The 19,168-nt window shown below is 54.1% G+C and overlaps 1 protein-coding gene across 8 annotated transcripts in view; it reads left to right on the top strand.

Annotated features, from left to right (window-relative positions):
• The window catches only part of LOC141987173 (myogenesis-regulating glycosidase-like), a 35,613-nt gene extending 28,665 nt beyond the window's left edge, over positions 1 to 6,948 (top strand). For all 8 annotated transcript variants that reach the window (XM_074952272.1, XM_074952274.1, XM_074952270.1 and 5 more), the window contains one exon: positions 1,329 to 6,948. In XM_074952272.1, coding sequence (XP_074808373.1) covers positions 1,512 to 3,548 — 2,037 coding nt within the window. In that variant the 5' untranslated portion in view covers positions 1,329 to 1,511 and the 3' untranslated portion in view covers positions 3,549 to 6,948. The remainder of the gene's footprint in view (positions 1 to 1,328) is intronic.
• The last annotated feature ends 12,220 nt before the right edge of the window (positions 6,949 to 19,168 follow it).

Consider the following 19,168-nt stretch of genomic DNA (forward strand, 5'->3'; position numbering starts at 1 on the left):
GCTGGTGGTGCTCCCTCCCTGCCACCCATGGGGGCTGGCCCAGGCCCCCCCATGCCCCCCCACAAACGTTCCTCTGCACCCCCACAGTTTGGGGACCACTGCTTTAGCCAGTAGGAGCAGAAGCAGCCAAAGCAGGGACCTTGGGACATCCAGCACATTTTCTAAAGTTTTGACGGGACTTCCTCTGCCCTGTGCTGATTGGCTGTATGCTCATCCTTTCTGCCTTCCACAGAGTCTTTTCGCCTCTACTTCACTCCACATCTACCCTCTTACCCTCTTCTCCCCAGCCCTGTCCCCCTTTTCCTTCAATGTCCCCTCTCCATGCGCTTTGCTTTCCACTTAGCTGATCCCCCTCCTAACTAAACACACACACTCTCTCTCTCCCCGTATCATTAACATGCCATTTGCTTCCATCACGTTGTTGACTCTGCTTGGATGGTTCTCCTCCTTCGCCACCCTGTCTCCCTTGTCTGTGTTAGATTGTTAGCTCTTCAGGACAGGGACTGCCTCCTACTCCATTTGTACAGTGCCTGGCGCAAACGGGCCCCATTATTGCTTGATCTTTACGTTCTACTGTAATATATTTGACTTAGATCAGAGGTGGGCAAACTATGGCCCACGGGCCACATCCGGCCCGTGGGACCATCCTGCCCAGCTCCTGAGCTCCCGGCCGGGGAGGCTAGCCCCTGGCCCCTCCCCTGCTGTCCCCCCTCCCCCGCAGCCTCAGTGCGCCGCGCCGCCAGTGCTCTGGCCCACCACACCTGCCGGGCAGCGTGGCCAGCTCTGGCGTGGTAAGGAGGCAGGGAGCAGTTGGATGCGGGGAGCAGTCATGGGACGGGGAACGGGGTGGGGTTGGATAGGCGTGGGTGTCCCAGGGGCCCTGTCAGGGGTAGGGGTTTGGATATGGGTCGGGGCGGTCAGGGGACAGGGAGCAGCGGGGGTGTGGTTAGGCATGGAAGTCCTGGACGGCCTGTCAGGAGGCGGGGGTGTGGATAGGGGGCGTGGCAGTCAGGGGACAGGGAGCGGGGGGGTTGGATGGGAGTGGGGTCCCGGGGTGGCGGTTAGAGGTGGGGGGTCCCAGGAGGGAGCAGTCAGGGGACAAGGAGCAAGGGGGTTGGATGGGTCAGGGGTTCTGAGGGGGGCAGTCAGGGGTCGGTAAGTTGGAGGGGGTGGATAGGGGGCAGGGGCCAGGCTGTTTGGGGAGGCACAGCCTTCCCTACCTGGCCTTCCATACAGTTTTGCAACCCCGATGTGGCCCTCGGGCCAAAACGTTTGCCCACACCTGACTTAGAGGATGCTTATATGTATTTTTCCCCCTTCTGTTTCAGACACCACTGTTCAGGGGTTGAAGGGATCTGGAGAAGAAATCACAGCTGCATACACCCCTGTTCCTTTCCTTTTTTTGAGAGCCTGACAAGAACTCTACCAGAAGTAACAAAGCATTTTCGGCTTTGTTAAAATCAGCCGTCTTGTTGTTGTTTAGGAGCGAGCACATCAGAAAGAATAGCATCATGTACACATTCCTGCCGGAAAACTTCAACCTGGTGAAGCAGAAGCCGTCCAAGGAGCTGAAGCCAATGATCGGTGCAATAGTCATCGGGCTCATCTTGTTCATTGCGGCGGTGGTGGCTTGGTGTTACTACACGGCGTCTCTCAGGAAGGCGGAGCGGCTAAAGACAGAATTGATGGACCTGAGGAAGGATGGGTTCATCATCAAAAACCACAACGGGGAGGTGGTCTTCAGACTGGCCTTTCAGTCAGGCACCCTCGATCTGGAGTCCTGCTCGAAAGAAGGGGAGATTTTAAGCTGCACCAGATCAGACAGAGGGAAGCTGAATTTCTTCATTCAGACAGTCAAGCCCAAGGACACGGTTATGTGCTACCGCGTCCGCTGGGAGGAGTTTGTGGTAGACACGGTGGTCGAGCACACCATGTTTTGGGAGGACGCTCACTGGTACGGGGGCTGTGAAATGAGCGTCCAGCACTGGCCAATCAGACTCCCAGGGTACCAGGAGCCCATGCCCTTTGTGACGAGCGACGTGTATTCCTTCAGGGGCAGCTTTGGAGGCATCTTGGAAAGATACTGGCTGTCCTCGAAAGCGGTGGCTATAAAAATCAACGACTCGGTGCCCTTCCACCTGGGGTTTAACGCCAGTGAACGGTCGCTCTTCTTTCAGGCCAGGTATAAGGATTCTCCCTACAAACCTCCCCTTGGGCAGCAGCCTTTCCCGGAGCTAAGCTACCGTGTCTGCGTCGGCTCGGATGTGACCTCCATTCACAAATACATGGTGCGCAGGTACTTTAACAAGCCTTCTAAGATCCCATCAGAAAACGCCTTCCGGTACCCCATCTGGTCTACATGGGCTCTGTACAAAAATCATATTGACCAGGATAAACTTCTAGATTTTGCAGAAAAGATTAAAAAGTACCGGTTTAATTGCAGCCATATTGAAATTGATGACATGTACACACAGACTTATGGCGATTTTGACTTTGATCCGGTAAAGTTCCCTAATGTGACAGAAATGTTCAAAACGCTGAAAGAAGAGGGATTCAAAGTTACCCTGTGGACGCATCCCTTTATAAACTACAATTCCTCCAATTTTGGAGTGGGGATAGAGCAGCAGCTCTTTATCAAGGAGCCGACAGGGAAACTCCCCGCGATGGTGAAGTGGTGGAACGGCATTGGGGCCATATTGGATTTTACCAATCCCACAGCCAGGGAGTGGTTTCAGAGCCACCTGAAACAACTGCGGTCAAAGTACGGCATAGCGTCCTTTAAATTTGACGCTGGTGAGGTAAGCTACCTTCCAAAGCAGTTCAGCACCTTCAGGCCCTTGTCGGATCCCAGCATCTGGTCCAGACGGTACACGGAAATGGCCATTCCGTTCTACGAGCTCGCCGAAGTCAGGGTCGGCTACCAGTCCCAAAACATCTCGTGCTTCTTCCGCATCATCGACCGCGACTCGGTTTGGGGATATGAGCTTGGCCTCAAGTCCTTGATCCCTACCGTGCTCACCATTAGCATGCTGGGGTACCCTTTCATTTCAGCTGACATGATCGGTGGGAATTTTTTCCCCAACAAGACGGAAGGTGCTGTTGAAATCCCGGACCAGGAGCTGTACATCCGCTGGCTGGAGCTGTCGGCCTTCATGCCCTCCATGCAGTTTTCTATACCCCCCTGGCTCTACGACAAGGCAGTGATTGAGATTGCACAGAAGTTCACAGAGCTGCATGAGTCCCTGGTTGCCCCTCTCCTGTTGGAGCTGGCTGGGGAGGTCACCGACACGGGAGACCCCATCATACGGCCCATCTGGTGGATTTCTCCCAGGGATGAATTTGCTCACAAGATCGACTCCCAGTTCCTCATTGGGGACACCCTCATGGTGGCCCCTGTCCTGGAGCTGGGCAAGCAAGAGCGAGATGTGTACCTCCCGGCCGGCAAATGGCGCAGTTACAAAGGGGAGCTGTTTGAGAAGACCCCAGTCCTGTTAACAGACTATCCCGTTGACTTGGACGAAGTTGCTTATTTCCTCTGGGTATCTTAACAGACTCCTCCGTCCACTCTAATCTTTGTGGTAACCATGCCTTACTTTAGGATCTTAAAACAAATAATTCTAAATGCACAGTGCGTTTCTTTGGGGGGGTGCTGTAGGGGAATGGGAAACTAACAGGACTTTGACAAAATAGAGGAGATTTAAAAAACAATGAGACGCGCTCCAGTTTGGGCTATGGTGTATATATAAATGCAGGAGGAATCATAGCATCACAAGATGCATACAGGAAGCCGAGGCCTTTTCAAATCTCTGAGTTCAAGAGGTCAACGCACCCCTGGGTTTTTAGCTGTGCAGCATGTATTTGTTTTGGTATTTTTTAATTATTTTATTTCTCCTTTAGAAACATGGCCCCTGGGGGGCCTACAATGTTTGCCATAGGCCCCCCCTCTTCTAGGTGCAGCCTATGAATCCAAATCCCATAGTACAGTGCTCCATCTTGAGCTCAATGAAAGGCTGCATGCTTCAACAGGAAGCAGTGCATGCTGGGGCCCGTAGTTCCTGGGCCACGCCTCTCCCCAACGCGAGTGCAGCTGCAGTCGGCTCAGTTTTAATGCGAGTGAAATGCAGTCCTGGAGTTGTTGCAAGTTGCCAAGATGGCCTGCAGCTGAACAAAGGGAGGACAGCTCTGATCCCAGGGGTGAAAGCAATGTTGGAAGGGGACAGGGAATGATTAGAACATGGGAAGCAATGGGTTACTATAGCACAACTAGCCTTACATTTTATAATGTGGCAAATATTATTTAAAAATGACTTTTTTAAGAGGATAAATTGAACTATATATTTTATTCCTTAGTCCAGCATTGGTCTGGACTCAAATGCCCAACCCCCCTACTCTCTCGAGTACCCGGCGGGCCAGGCTACTCGATTTACCTGCAAGTATTTTAACTGTATGTTACTTCACTGGGCAGGCTACATTATTGCGTCCTAGCCCGTTGCTAATATCTACTGGAAGGATCTCCTCCTAGAGCACCGTCTCTGCTGTTAACACTGTTCCCCACAGAGCAACAACGTTCACACGGTGTATTTTCTTTCAAGGGAGTAAAATGGATTTCTTTGTTACACACCTATCCTGCCGATACTTCTCTTTCCCCTTTTAAAGATGTGCTTGCAGCTTGGTTATTTGTCAGAGGAATGGCCAGAAGCAAAATAACCTCTCGAAAGGTGCATGTGACACTCCCCTGAGACTGCAGGTGCCTGCCCTCCGCACACAAACAGATCCACCACTTTTGCTGCCGACCTACGTATCCATGTGAAAACCAATGACGTTTGCACTGAACAGGGCTGTGCTGATCGGGCTTCTCCATTGTTTCCAAGGAAAGGTTGTGGTATTCCGAGTCCGATTAAGCTCATATTGCATGGACAGTCTCTTCTAACGGTCTCCATTTTGTCTAAAGTTTCTTGGGTCAGTTTTTCTGTTTGTTGCTATTTTTAAAAAGCCCAACGCTCACTAGCTTCCATGTAGGCACCTAAACGAAGTGGCTCAGTGGAAGCTGTTGAGTGCTGAGCACTTTGGAAAACTTTGCCCCATGTCACTCTCGAAGTAGGAAATCTGAAGTTTTGGCCCGAAGGTAAAATGCAATTCTAAGTGACCAGTGAATGAGTGTTACCCTTTGTCCTCTGTACCTGAGCCACAGAGGATGTGAGTCTACCGCTGCCCCTCCTATGAAGCCTAGCTCTCTGTCTCAAGCTGTAGAGACTCGTGGTGTTAGCTCTGGAAGTCCCCAGTTCAGTGCCTGGGGTTGGCTGAGATAGCAGCCACTGTTGTCCTAGGGGCTTGATCTTGCACCACTGAAGTCAATGGGAGTTATGGCTCCTGAGTTCATCCTTAGCAGGATTTGGCCCTAGGACTGCAAGGCAAGAGCTGAGTTGCTGCTGGTGAATTCCAGCAGCCACCGTGTTCTAGTCTCCTATCAAGGAAGATGCAGGTGCAAACAAATGCTGTGTGCTCTGTCTCTAATTCAAGTGGTTTAAGCTTAAATGTGCAGTGTAGGTGCTCGGCCTGAGCTCATCCCAAAGGCTACATTAGTAACTTGCTCTTGCATAGTTTGGATGCCCCAGGTTAGACCCACTCCTTGATGGTGCGACTTGAAACGTAACAAACTGATTTAAGCACTGAAAATATGTCAAGGCTATGTCTTGGAGGACTCCTAACGGTGCCTCATTTTCAACTCTTGTGGGGGGGTTTCCTTTGGTTAGACGTATGCATAGTTTTGGGGAAGGATTCTTGGGAGGGCAGCTTTGCTGCAGCATCTGGATAAGACAGAGATCCTGAGTACAGGGCATAAGGTCTCTGTGTACAAATTGACCAGAGCAGCCTTGCACCATTAATCCCTTGGCATCTCCTGCTAGCATGGGGTTTGGCTATATTGACTGGTGAAATGACCCAACCCTCCCTTTATCCAAGAGGAGTGACAGACATGACAGTGTCCCTACAAAACAGCTGTCTCCAGTGCAGAAAATCTGGGGTATGGGTGGGGGAGGGAATCCTAAAGGGGGAGAACGTGCCTGGCTGTGCTTTCAGTGTGAGCCTGAAGACTTCAGCTGCACAAATCCCTGTTCCAGAGATTCCAGCTGGCTGGGGAACTCTTCAGTGAAAAGTTTTCATGCGTGGTGGCAGGAAACATTTGAACCTCTCCATAAGACTATTGCACTTTTCGTTTCCTGCCACCATTGAAGCAATGGGGCTGCAGAAATGAGACCGAACGTAGAACCATGGCCCCTGTGTCACCAGATACCTCAACCACAGGCTGCTCCTCAAGGTAGAACACCCAGAAATAACTAGCAGCTGCAATTCCAGGGTACTTTATAACTTCCTCTTCGCTGTGTAGAGGTTGACTAGGGAGTGAGAATGTGAGCAATAGTATGTGAAGTCTGTTTAATGGAGCTGGATCCTAGTGGTTGTGCAAAGATGGTTTTAGACGCTTAACTGGGTCGCTGTTGTGAAGGCCACAAAGGAACTCAGCCAGAAAACTCATCACAGCTTAGGTACATCCAAGTTCCCTAAAGACACATCCTCCCCTTCAAAGGAAAGAATTTTATTATTGAAAGTTGAACTATGTAATTTAACTGATTAGGAAGAAATGTTAGTAACATGAGAGCATCCTTATTTCTCCACCAAATGCCACAGCGGCTGGGAGACCAAGTGAAATAGCTGTCAGGAAGCTACAGAAGAAGCGGTTGAACACGTGTTGCAGGCAGCTGGACAGCAGCACAAATACCTCCCCAGGTTCTGTGGCAACCTCCGCCCTGTGCAGAACTGGCGTTCGGAGGAGCGTCAGCATTGCTACGTAGAACTCGTTTCTCAGCCGGCCTTCTCCTACCTCCCGAAAAGAAAATGGGAAGTGGCTCAGCTCCTTAATGATACCGAGCAACCTGATGGGGGGGGGGGGGGGGGGGGACGGGACCAAAAAGGTGTCTGTCTTGAAGTTCCACTTCCCTGCTCTGAACTAGGAGGGACTGGGAATGGATTGATTCGGATCCTTTCCGAATGCAAGGGTTCCACACTGGAATGTCCCGTAGCTTGAATTCTACTTACTGTACCACTAAAAGGGATGAAGTGACATAGATTGTTCTAGGCTTGTAAGGTGGGTAACTGCACAAAACCCAGGGTCAAGGAAATACCTGTTGAGATGGAGTTGGGTGGACTGGTTCAGATTTGCCACCCAAATGTCTGTCTAGCCCTACCTCTGGGAGTGGCTGAGCTGCAGTTGGGCCTGATGCAGGGGTGGCTCAGATTATGTTTGTATTATTATTTTATTTTAATCCTGCACTACTGTATTGGTTTTGCACAATGCTATAAATCTGCACATGCCTTTGCAAGTCAGATTCTAATGTTCATTTTAACCAGTTTTCTAACTCTCTTAATTACTGAAGAAACAACGCAACTCTCCTGTTAACTGAAATAGCTTTGGGAGGATAAAGGGAATTTTAACTACCTAGGTCCGTCTGCAACAACAAATTGTGGGAACAATTGCATCAGCAGTGATGAATATAGGTTGTAGGTTACTTTCACACCTGATGTTCTATAAAATTAAATCTGAGTCACAAGGCCTTTTTAATTGCTCTTTTTAAAATGTAAAAACCTCAGAGAATCAGGCTCGTTTTCCTTCCCACCCTACCCTACACCCCCATCTAATTTCTCAGGGGTCAGGGCTTGATGTATAAATGGTCCGTCGTAAAACATAGATCTGTTTGGTTTGTTGGAGGGTTTTGTTCCTTCGTAAGCTCTGCAGACAAGGAAAGATGTACCTTTAGGGCTGGCCTATAGACGATCCTTCTCCCACAGGATAAGGGGAAGTTCCCTGTGCCATTTTCTTTTGGAAGATCAACAGAGCGAAGGGAAAGAAGAGAGGCAGTTTTGCTCCCAGTTCCATTGTGTGACTAGGGAATAGCCCAGCTGACGCTGGAGTTATTCAACACTGGTGAAAGTGAGAACAGAATGTAGCCCAGAGAATGCACCATGCCCAGGATTTAGCAAGGTATCAAAGCATGCACTTGTCTTTAATGGGACTATTTATTGGCTTAAAGCTAGGCCCAGGCTGAAGTACCTTACTCGGTTGAGGGCCATATTTTTGGTCAAGCAAGAAGAAAGGCTCTTTCTCTGATTCACAATAACAGTCCAGAAAATCACTTGGGGCCCTGAGCACTTGCTTATTTACAGCGCAGGGTGCATTTTCTATTTTAACATGACAGGTTTCACTTACAGCTGAGTGCTGGGGAAAAAACATGGCCTACACCTGGGGCAAAACAACACAATTCACTTATGCCACCAATCCAGCCCCAGTCCATGTTTCTGCTGCAACGCTGGCTGTCAAATTTCAAAACTGCTATCTACGTGAAGAGTAGATGATGATTAAACTTTAATTTAAGAACCTGGGCAGAGCTCCTTTGCTGCAAATAGCGTTTCTCTCCTGACTTCTCTTATTTCTGTGTGTATGAAACTTGGCCCTGCCTTTTTCCAAATGGACATCACTCCCACTAACCAAAACCAGAGGGGAATGTTTGCATTTTGTTTAACATTAATTTTTTTGGAGGGGGAGGGTCACATGATCACTGATGTATCATGTTTCAAACTATTCATTTTGAATAAAAGATACTTTCAACCCCTTTGCTTCGCCTCCTTCCTTCAGTGTGAGGGGCACCGTACACCAAGACCAACTGCCATTATATTGAAAAGGGTAAAGCTGCAGCCAGCTGTCTGTGTTACACAAACCCCCACGCAGGCTCCAGACTGGAGTTCTTCAATGGGAAGCATGAGCTTGGAAAGCAATGGAGCTGAAAGAGATGCAGGGCTGAGAGTGGGTGGTAAATTACAGATGGGTTTGAAGGATGAGGTGGCTGCAGAATAGAGGGGTGTCATTTGGGGCTGTGTATATGGTACAGAGCTGGGAGTAAGTCCTACTCTATCTGGATCTGGTATAGCTAGACCTTCTCTTTGGACAGTAACTCCTCGCTTAACATTATAGTTATGTTCCTGAAAAATGCGACTTTAAGCGAAATGATGTTCAGCGAATCCAATTTCCCCATAAGAATTAATGTAAATAGGAGGGATTAGGTTCCAGGGAAATTTTTTTCACCAGACAAAAGACTATATTTTATATATATATATATATATATACAGTATAAGTTTTAAACAATTTAATACTGTACACAGCAATGATGATTGTGAAGCTTGGTTGAGGTGAAGTCGGGGGGGGGATATTTCCCAGGGAATGCCTTACGGCTAAATGATGAACTAGCAGTCGGCTGAGCCCCCAAGGGTTAACTCATTGTTGTTAATGTAACCTCACACTCTACAAGGCAGAGAGACGTGCATTTCCCCTTTAAGTACGCTGACCGCACTCTAAGTACACTGCCTTTTTAAGTAGATCAGGAAGTTGAGACAGCAGCTGCTTCCAGCAAGCTCTCTCCGTCCTGAGCCCTGTTGTGTCCCTCCCCACCCCCCCCATGGACAGCTGAACTGCCCGGCAATTAATAGCCTTCTGGATGGCTGCCAAACAGGGAACTTTGGGGAGCGGGGAGCTGATGGGGGGGCTGCCGGCCCACCCTGGTTCCAAGCCCCCACCAGCTGGCTCCAACGGGCTGCTCTTTCTGCAAGCAGTGGACAAAGCAGGCGGCTGCCAAACAACGTTATAAGGGAGCATTGCGCAACTTTAAATGAGCATGTTCCCTAATTGATCAGTAACGAACAATGCTAATAACCAGGATGACTTTAAGTCACGAGTTACTGTATTACAATAGCACATAGGGCCCCAGGTGCGGGGGTATTGTGCTGTACAAATGTAGATAGTGAGAAATGGTCCCTTCCCCAGAGAGCTGACAGGCTGAATGATGAGGCAGGCAAAGGGTGGGCACAGAGAGGCATAGTGTCTTGCCGGTGGTCACCCAATAGGACAGTAGCAGAGCTGATAACAAAATCCAGATCTCCCAAATCCCAATCCAGTGCCCTACTCCATAGCCCCAGCCATCTCTTCTGTTATGGGCACCTCATTAACTGTACCTGAAAGGAATTTGGGCATAGCAAAGCGAAAGACAGAGGTGGCTGAATGAAATGACTCGTGAGGAAAGGTTGGAAGGGCTGAATACATATATCTTGGCTCAGAGATGGTGATTAAAGCCTTGATTCAGCAGATCTTGTTCCCCTGCATCGTCCATTGACTTCAGTCGGAGCACTCCTGTGAGTGACACCTGCGAGGCTGGGCCCAGTGGGGGTGGGAGATGATCATCGTCGGTGAATATTTGAAGGCTGCAAAGATTGTAGAAGAATGGGAATCGCTGAGGTTGTTACAGGGGCATCTGACTGGAAGCAACAGGATTAGGTTGGGGGGAGGGATAGCTCAGTGGTTTGAGCATTGGCCTGCTAAACCCACAGTTGTGAGTTCAATCCTTGAGGGGGCCATTTAGGTATATGGGGCAAAAATTGGGGATTGGTCCTGCTTTGAGCAGGGGGTTGGACTAGATGACTTCCTGAGGTCCCTTCCAACCCTGATATTCTATGATTCTAGGTTAGGAAAGGGAAAATGTAGGTGGAGTATCAAGGGAAAGCCCTTCTGGGGGTGAGACATAAGCTGTGAAACAGTCTCCCTGCAGAGGGGGTGGAAACCTCATCGCTTGAAAGACTTAAAACTAAATGCCCAAGAGGGAATGATCCTGCCTTGACACCCAGAGGAGAGGGAGAACCATCAATCAAAGGTGCTTATATGGCCCCTGTTGTCCCAAAGGGTATCAGAGCACCTCACCTAGTAGTTCCCTTTGAACACCACTACGAGGTAGGAAGGACAGTGCCCTCAGCTTCAATTTGCAGATGGGGACCCCGGAACAGAAATTCTTAAGTGAGTCACCTGAGGAAGTTTGGTGGAGCAGGGACTTGAAGCCAGGTCTCCTAGGGTGGTAGGTAGCACTCCAACCACAGGACCATCCCTTCTCTAGTGGCTGGCTATCAGAGGGCTGCTTTCCCATCCAAAACATCACTGTTTCTATGGCTGAGCCTCATAGTTTGTGAGACACCTACAATATGGCGTGGAGCAGTGAAGAAGATCCAGTCCATGCAGCAAGTAATTTATAAATTGACGTCAAAGTGACATGGACACGATCTCTTATTCAGTATTGAAATATCAGCTCCCGCCTCCAATTGGCCCGTGCTGCCAGTTGCTATTGCCCGGCTGTTGTCGCTGGCCTTATACTCAAATTGTAAGCTCTTTGGGGTAGGGGCTATAGAGCACAGTGGAGGGCTGGGTCAATGAGTAGGGCACCTAAGAGCTATGATAACTGAAATAATAACACACCTTACCTGTGGGAAACCCAGGGGAAGGTTAAATCTTAGGGCTATTGGGTTTAGAAGGGTGTTGTCTCCGTTTGCATCCTGATTTATTATAATCACTCACAAGGTAAAGGTCTGTGGGGCTTTGGCTAAGAAGCGACTGCCCGATTCTTCATCCTGCAGCCCATAAATGGGCTTGGGGTGTCACTCGAGGGAGGCTGCCCCAGCACTCCACACCCACAAACTGAGGTGTGGTGAACGGGATGGGGCACCTGCATGGGAGTGGCCGCAGGTGATACACTGCATAGGGAAGAGACAGACATGATGCTGCTGGGGATGCTGGATACTTCAACGGCCGCACTCGCTGCCCCTTCGAAAAGGTCCCCCCAGGCTCTGGGCACTAGCGCAGTGCCCAGGGAAGGTGCCCTGATTGCACACCTGCCTAACTTGTGGCAGCTTTGGGCTAAAGACTGTGGATTTCAGGCCTCCCCAAGGAGACTCCAGCTTTCTTGGCATTCAGGCAGGGCATGGGGAGATGGGCTAAGGCTCCTGACTGACCCCCCAGGCAGCACCTGCCCTCCCCGCAACTTTCCAGTGAGGTACCCAGCGGGTGCAGGGGGAGGAACCCAGGGCAAGGTAAGAGAAGCAGCAGCAGCAGGTAGAGCCTGCTCAGCCCAACCTAATCTGCTGGGATGGGGGAGCCCGGAGACAGGGAGCCTCAGCAAGAGGAGAGGATGGATGGAATGGGGGGAGGAGAAATGCCTGGACGCAGCGAGTAGAGGGCCTTGGTGCATTGGTGCGTGTGGGAGAGGGGAGGAGGTGACTGGGGGGGCGGGGACTCTGCGCCTGGGAGCCCGTTTCACGCTACACGGGTATGTAAAATTCTCTTTGCTTTGTGCTGAGCCCAGAGACGCAGATATACCTGGCCACACACCCAATCAGCTGGCCTCCTGCTCCCCCAACGTGCAGCCTGCCCCAAGCATGCGTGAGTCGGAGCCGCTCGGCACCAACCAAGGAGAATTCCTGCAGCTGTACTTATGGACGCTGGCTCTGTGCCGACACGGCACAGCCACGGCGCGTTGCGGGGCGGCACGCCACAAGAACTTGGGTGTTGGACTCAAAAGCTGAAGCAAAGGCCACTGCCCAGCGTACTCTGGGGAGGGTGTGTTGCACTCATGCTTTTATGTTTATGACTACGGCTTGGGCTGTTGGCTCAGATTAATGCTCGGTCACTTTTATTAAAGAAACTCTTTCTACCTCAGCCCCTGTGCTTGCGAGAGGGGAAGTATTGCCTCTTAGAGGTGCTCAGAGGGGAAAGTGAAATTTTCCCAGGTTAGTGGGTGGGGGCCTGAGCCGGTTTTGGTTATATTGTTCCTGAGATAATGAGCCTGGCCTTTCTTGCTGCCCACTCCCACTGGCAGAAGGGTTACACCGCAGGTTTCCACTTAAACCACTTTCATGTGACTGAAACATCCTGCTCCCCCCTTTAGCCCTGCCAAGCACAGCTGGTACACCCTGGTGTTCCCTGCACTTGAGCGGCCTGTCCTGAGAAACGCTACTGCTGGGAAAGCCTCTGCCCCCAGACGCAGCTGCCTGCAACGAAGGGGTTAAGAGAAGTATATCTCCTCATTCCCCTCTCAAGCAGTGCGGGTAGGAGCCCCTTCTTTGTCCAGTAGGTATCAAACGCACAGGAACTATATTTAGCCCTGAGCTTGGCTCTGTTATGTAGAATTGCTTTTCTTTCATGGTCGCAGATAAAAGGCCTCGCTCGGTATTCCCCCCCCACCCCCCCGGTTGCGTGTGCAATTGGCTCAGGGTTGTTTTTAATCAATGCCCAGAAAAAAAATGTTTTGTCCTTGGCTCTGTGCTGCCCTTTCCAACCCCAACACGGCGGTGTTTGTACAGTGCCTAGCGTAACGGGGGCTGGTCCACGGCTCCTAGACACTACCGCAATACAAATAATACCGCATCCGCACCCTCGTCCCTAGCTGGCCCTTTCGTCAGCGAGTGGGGCTCGGACTGCTTTCCCGCGGGCTGTAAGCAATTAATGCAAAGCCTGAGTAAGGAGCGGCAGAAGCACCTTAAAAGTCGGGGGGGGACACCACAGGTGCCCAAACTGTGGCCCCGCCCCCGCACGCCATGCCGTCCCCCAGGCCCTGCACCACCCATTCTTCCTGAGCCCCTGCCCTCCCACTGTCCGTTCCCCCTGAGGCCCTGCCCTCGCACCGCCCTTCCCCCCAAACCCCACTCCCCCTGACGCCTCTCTGACCCCTCCTCCCATTGCTGACCCTTGTTAAAAGTGGGTCCCCCCGGTCCGGCACCCTGGCTTGAGTTTGAGACCCCTGGGAGGTGGCCCCTGGGAGAGGTTGGTAGTTTGTAGGAGGACAGGAGAGAGGAGCATGGTGTGTAGGGGCTGAGGGAGCCAGGTACCACAGAGATGCGCAGGGGATGGGCAGCAGAGAGGGTTCTAAACCAGCGGTGGGCAAACTACGGCCCGTGGGCCGGATCTGGCCCCTCAGGGCTTTGGATCTGGCCCACGGGATTGCCACCCCCATGGCGCTGTGGGCCCCACGCCGCTCTGAAAAGCGGCCGGCACCACGTCCCTGTGGCCCCTGGGTAGGGGGGCAGAGGGCTCTGCACGCTGCCCTCGCCTGTGGGTACCTCCCCCCGCAGCGCCCATTGGCCAGGAACGGGGAACGGGGGCAATGGGGGCTTCGGGGGAGGTACCCAGCGCCCGGAGCCCTCTTCCCCACTCCCCCAAGGGCCTCAGGGACGTGGCGCCGGCCGCTTCCCGGAGCAGCGGGGGGCTGGGGCAGGCCGGGAGCCTGTCTTAGCCCCACTGCGCGCCGCTGCCACCCCAGAGCCGCTCCAGCTAAGCGGCGCTGAGCCAGAGCCTGAACCCCTCCTGCACCCCGCCCCCCCACCTCTTGTCCTGAGCTCCCTGCTGGACCTCACACCCCTCCTGCACCCCAACCCCCTGTCCTGAGCCCCTCCCACACACCGCACCCCTCCCTGCACCACTGCCCTGAGCCCCCTCCGGCCCTGTGCGCCCCTCCTGCACCCTAACCCCCTTCCCTGAGCCCCTTCCTGCACTCCGCACCCCTCCTGCACCACTCCCCTGAGCCCCCTCCGGCCCTGTGCACCCCCTCCTGCACCCCAACCCCCTTCCCTGAGCCCCCTCCTGCACTCCGCACCCCTCCTGCGCCCCAACCCCCTTCCCTGAGACCCCTCCTGCACTCCGCACCCCTCTCTGCACCACTGCCCTGAGCCCCCTCCGGCACTGTGCACCCCCTCCTGCACCCCAACCCCCTTCCCTGAGACCCCTCCTGCACTCTGCACCCTCCCTACACCACTGCCCTGAGCCCCCTCTGGCACTGTGCACCCCCTCCCTGCACCCCAACCCCCTTCCCTGAGCCCCCTCCCGCACTCCGCACCCCTCCCTGCACCACTGCCCTGAGCCCCCTCCGGCCCTGTGCACCCCCTCCTGCACCCCAACCCCCTTCCCTGAGACCCCTCCTGCACTCCGCACCCCTCTCTGCACCACTGCCCTGAGCCCCCTCCGGCACTGTGCACCCCCTCCTGCACCCCAACCCCCTTCCCTGAGACCCCTCCCGCACTCTGCACCCTCACTACACCACTGTCCTGAGCCCCCTCTGGCACTGTGCACCCCCTCTTGCACCCCAACCCCCTTCCCTGAGCCCCCTCCCGCACTCCGCACCCCTCCCTGCACCACTGCCCTGAGCCCCCTCCCGCACTCCGCACACCTCCCTGCACCACTGCCCTGAGCCCCCTCCGGCACTGTGCGCCCCTCCTGCACCCCAACCCCCTTCCCTGAGACCCCTCCTGCACTCCGCACCCCTCTCTGCACCACTGCCCTGAGCCCCCTCCGGCACTGTGCACCCCCTCCTGCACCCCAACCCCCTTCCCTGAGACCCCTCCTGCACTCTGCACCCTCCCTACACCACTGCCCTGAGTCCCCTCTGGCACTGTGCACCCCCTCCCTGCACCCCAACCCCCTTCCCTGAGCCCCCTCCCGCACTCCGCACCCCTCCCTGCACCACTGCCCTGAGCCCCCTCCGGCCCTGTGCACCCCCTCCTGCACCCCAACCCCCTTCCCTGAGACCCCTCCCGCACTCTGCACCCTCACTACACCACTGTCCTGAGCCCCCTCTGGCACTGTGCACCCCCTCTTGCACCCCAACCCCCTTCCCTGAGCCCCCTCCCGCACTCCGCACCCCTCCCTGCACCACTGCCCTGAGCCCCCTCCCGCACTCCGCACACCTCCCTGCACCACTGCCCTGAGCCCCCTCCGGCACTGTGCGCCCCTCCTGCACCCCAACCCCCTTCCCTGAGCCCCCTCCCGCACTCGGCACCCCTCCCTGCACCACTGCCCTGAGCCCCTTCCCGCACTGTGCACCCCCTCCTGCACCCCAACCCCCTGTCCTGAGCCCCTTCCTGCACTCCGCACCCCTCCTGCGCCCCAACCCCCTTCCCTGAGCCCCCTCCCGCACTCCTCTCTGCACCACTGCCCTGAGCCCCCTCCGGCACTGTGCACCCCCTCCTGCACCCCAACCCCTTCCCTGAGCCCCCTCCCGCACTCCGCACCCCTCCCTGCACCACTGTCCTGAGCCCCCTCCTGCACTCCGCACCCCTCCTGCACCCCAACCCCCTTCCCTGAGCCCCCTCCCGCACTCCGCACGCCTCCCTGCACCACTGCCCTGAGCCCCTTCCCGCACTGTGCACCCCTCCTGCACCCCAACCCCCTTCCCTGAGCCCCCTCCCGCACTCCGCACCCCTCCCTGTACCACTGCCCTGAGCCCCTTCCCGCACTGTGCACCCCTCCTGCACCCCAACCCTCTTCCCTGAGCCCCCTCATATACCCCACACCCCTCCTCTGCCCCAACCCCTTGTCCTGAGCCCCTTCCTGCACACCACACCCCCTCCCACACCCCAACCCTACATTCATGGCCCTGCAAGCAATTTCCCCACCCAGATGTGGCCTTCAGGCCAAAAAGTTTGCCCACCCCTGTTCTAAACCCAGCAATCACAGTGACTTGCTCTGGCCCCTTTAGGCCAACATTTTCAGATGCTCACACGGGCGCATGCTGCCATCTGAGTGGTTCGAGACGGCACCTCCAAGGTGATGGCTACGCACGGCCAAGGTGCTGGAGTGGTGGGCAGTCCAAAGGGGTGATCTGATTTAGGAGCCTGGTCTAGAGGAGAGGTGAGACAAATTATAGTTCAGAACTGCAGTAATGCCACCCTCAAGAGAGCAAAAATCATCAGATTCTGCCAAAATTTGGCTCCAAAAATCATGCAATTTTTTTAAAAGATCATACTGTGGTTTTTGGCCTGTCTTGGTTTTTGAACTGCCCTGTACATCGTGTGTGTGTGTGTGTGTGTGTGAGAGAGAGAGAGAGAATTAGTGTTGCCCACTGTCTACCTCTGCCCATCCCCTGCCCAGCAATTAATTCTGTCTCCAGTCAATCCTGTCCCCCAGTTCTCACGTCAGTGCTCCCCTCAGAGCCCTCACCCAGCCCTCTCATCATTCTGCCCCACATCAGTTCTGTCCATCCCCCCACCCCACATCTGCCCAGTCCCCCCATCAGTTCAGCACCCCGGGCCCCCCATCAGGTGCACCCTTCTCAGCCTTACCTCTGGTCCTCCTGGGGTTCTTCACCTGATCCACACAGGCCTGAAGGGATTGCAGTGGGGTCTCCTCTGCCCCTTCCAGGCTCAGGGGGCAGCTCCAGAGGCTTTTCATCCCCACCAGCCATTCCCAGGCTGGGTGCTGCAAGGGGTGAGGGGGGGAGATCAGGGTCACCATCCTGTCCCGATTGCTCACAGGAAGGGAGCAGAAGTGGGGGGCAGAACAGCGGCTGGGCTCTCTAGCTGCCTCCTCCCCACCCCCCTCCATGAGAATGAATGGCTTTGGGAAGGGGGAGCAGGGAGAGAGAGCAACCGGGGCAGCTAACCAATCAGAGAGCTCCAACTGTCCCATGTCACTGGGAGACAAGACCCCAGACCCCAGCCCAAATCCCACCACCGGCGGCAGAAGTCGGCAGCGATGCACAAGGCACTGCCCCAGCTGGCCAGGCTTGTCCTGGTCCGGGCATCACTAAGCCAGGAGGCTCGGGGTCAGACGCAGCCCGTCAGTGGCTACGAGGCTTGCTGCTCACACTTAAAAAGCCGGGCGCTGGGCTAAGGCAGACCCCCTTCTGGCACACTGGCAAGAGGCGTGGACAGACCAACAGCCCTTGAGAGCGGCAGAATTTCTCCTGGGGTTGGTGGGAGCAGCGTAGAGAGGAGACAGAGAGGCTGGAATGGGGTCGGGGCAGTGACAGGGGGAGGGGTGCATGTTCTGGGTTTTTGCGAGGAGCGGGCAGGTTGCAAGAGGCATCACCCAGGGGTTTCTTTGGCCTGATGGCAGGCAGCTCAGAGCTGCCCGATGGGGTGTCCTCGCTAACTCGGCCCTGGGTTGAGACTGTGGAGGTGCGTTCACCCACACAGGCACCAGGCGCTGCTAGCTCTAAAGCCCAGAGCTCATTTCATCAGCCGTGCTCCTCTGGCAGCCCCCAGCGCTGTGTGGCCCACATGCGTGGGGAATCACGCAGGAAAAGGGCTGTGCTGCTCATCTTTTGTGTTAGGAGAGGAAGGCTGGTTCAGAGGTTAGAGTGCTAGCCTGGACTGGGGGACACCCAGTTTAGATAGTCTGGGGCAGAGCAGGAATTAGTCCATCTGCGGAACTTATATGGCCACCATCACCTCACAACCTTTAATGTATTTATCCACACACAGCCCCCTGCCCCATGAGGAAGGGCTGTGCTATTATCCCCTTTTTATGGGGGGAAACTGAGGCACAGAGCAATTACAGGACTTGCCCCAGGTCACACAGGGGCTCTGTGACAGAACAGGGAATCGAACCCAGATCTGCCAAGCCCCTAGCGAATGCCCCAACCACCAAGACCATCTTTCCTCTCCCTGTGTGACTGACAATAGGCCTGCCCTATCTCGCAGACTGGGCGGGTGTGAGGATGAATACACTAAAGACTGAGAGGTGCTCAGACACTGAGGTGAGAAGGCCAGATATGTAGCATAGATAGATCACACTGTTTGTTTACCGGGTGAGTTCAGAAACCTGCATCACTTTTGTAACAATAAATTCTGCTTACTATTTTTTCAGGAATAACAAAACTGAAGTGTAAAACAGAAAAGGGCCATTACACTGCGAACGCATCAGTGTAGCCAACGCCTGCGTATAGTCTATGTGGTCAGAAGCTCCAAAGGAGAAAGAGCTCTCTACTCCCTCTGTTGGTGAAAAGGGGAAAGTGCTGCCATACTAAGCTTTATTTGCATAGGCTACCGACCCCCAACCCAGTTCCTCAAGTGACACTTCGTTGGGAGCTCACCATAACTACACGTAAACCTGGATTTTGGGAGGTAGACGCCTCCCAGGCAGGCTGGGAGAGTGGACAGAGCTTTTACCTTGTAGTGAGGAATAGATTTCTAAGCAAGCAGGGCTTTGCTGATGGGTTCTAAGGTTCTTCACTCCCCTCCCATGGAAGCTTAGGTGAGAGATGTTGCAGACGGAGAACTTTGCTGCATGAACCAGCTATTGCAAAAGGCAGTAGCAGAACTAAATGGACTCCAGGGAGGTCCTGCCTACACAGCACCTCAATAAAACGGACTCATTAAGCTGGGTTAAGTGTGGGGAGGACAGGTGAGAAGCTCCGTAGCTGCTGGAGACGGAGCTTCCAAGAGATGCTTGGCCTACTGCTACGTGCTCAGCCAAACCAGGAGTGGGGCTTGGTGGGTGGGGGAGGTGGTCTGGTTCTTTCCTGAGGGATATTCT

The sequence above is a fragment of the Natator depressus genome, chromosome 5, assembly GCF_965152275.1.
Source record: "Natator depressus isolate rNatDep1 chromosome 5, rNatDep2.hap1, whole genome shotgun sequence".
In the NCBI taxonomy this organism is placed as follows: Eukaryota; Metazoa; Chordata; order Testudines; family Cheloniidae; genus Natator; species Natator depressus.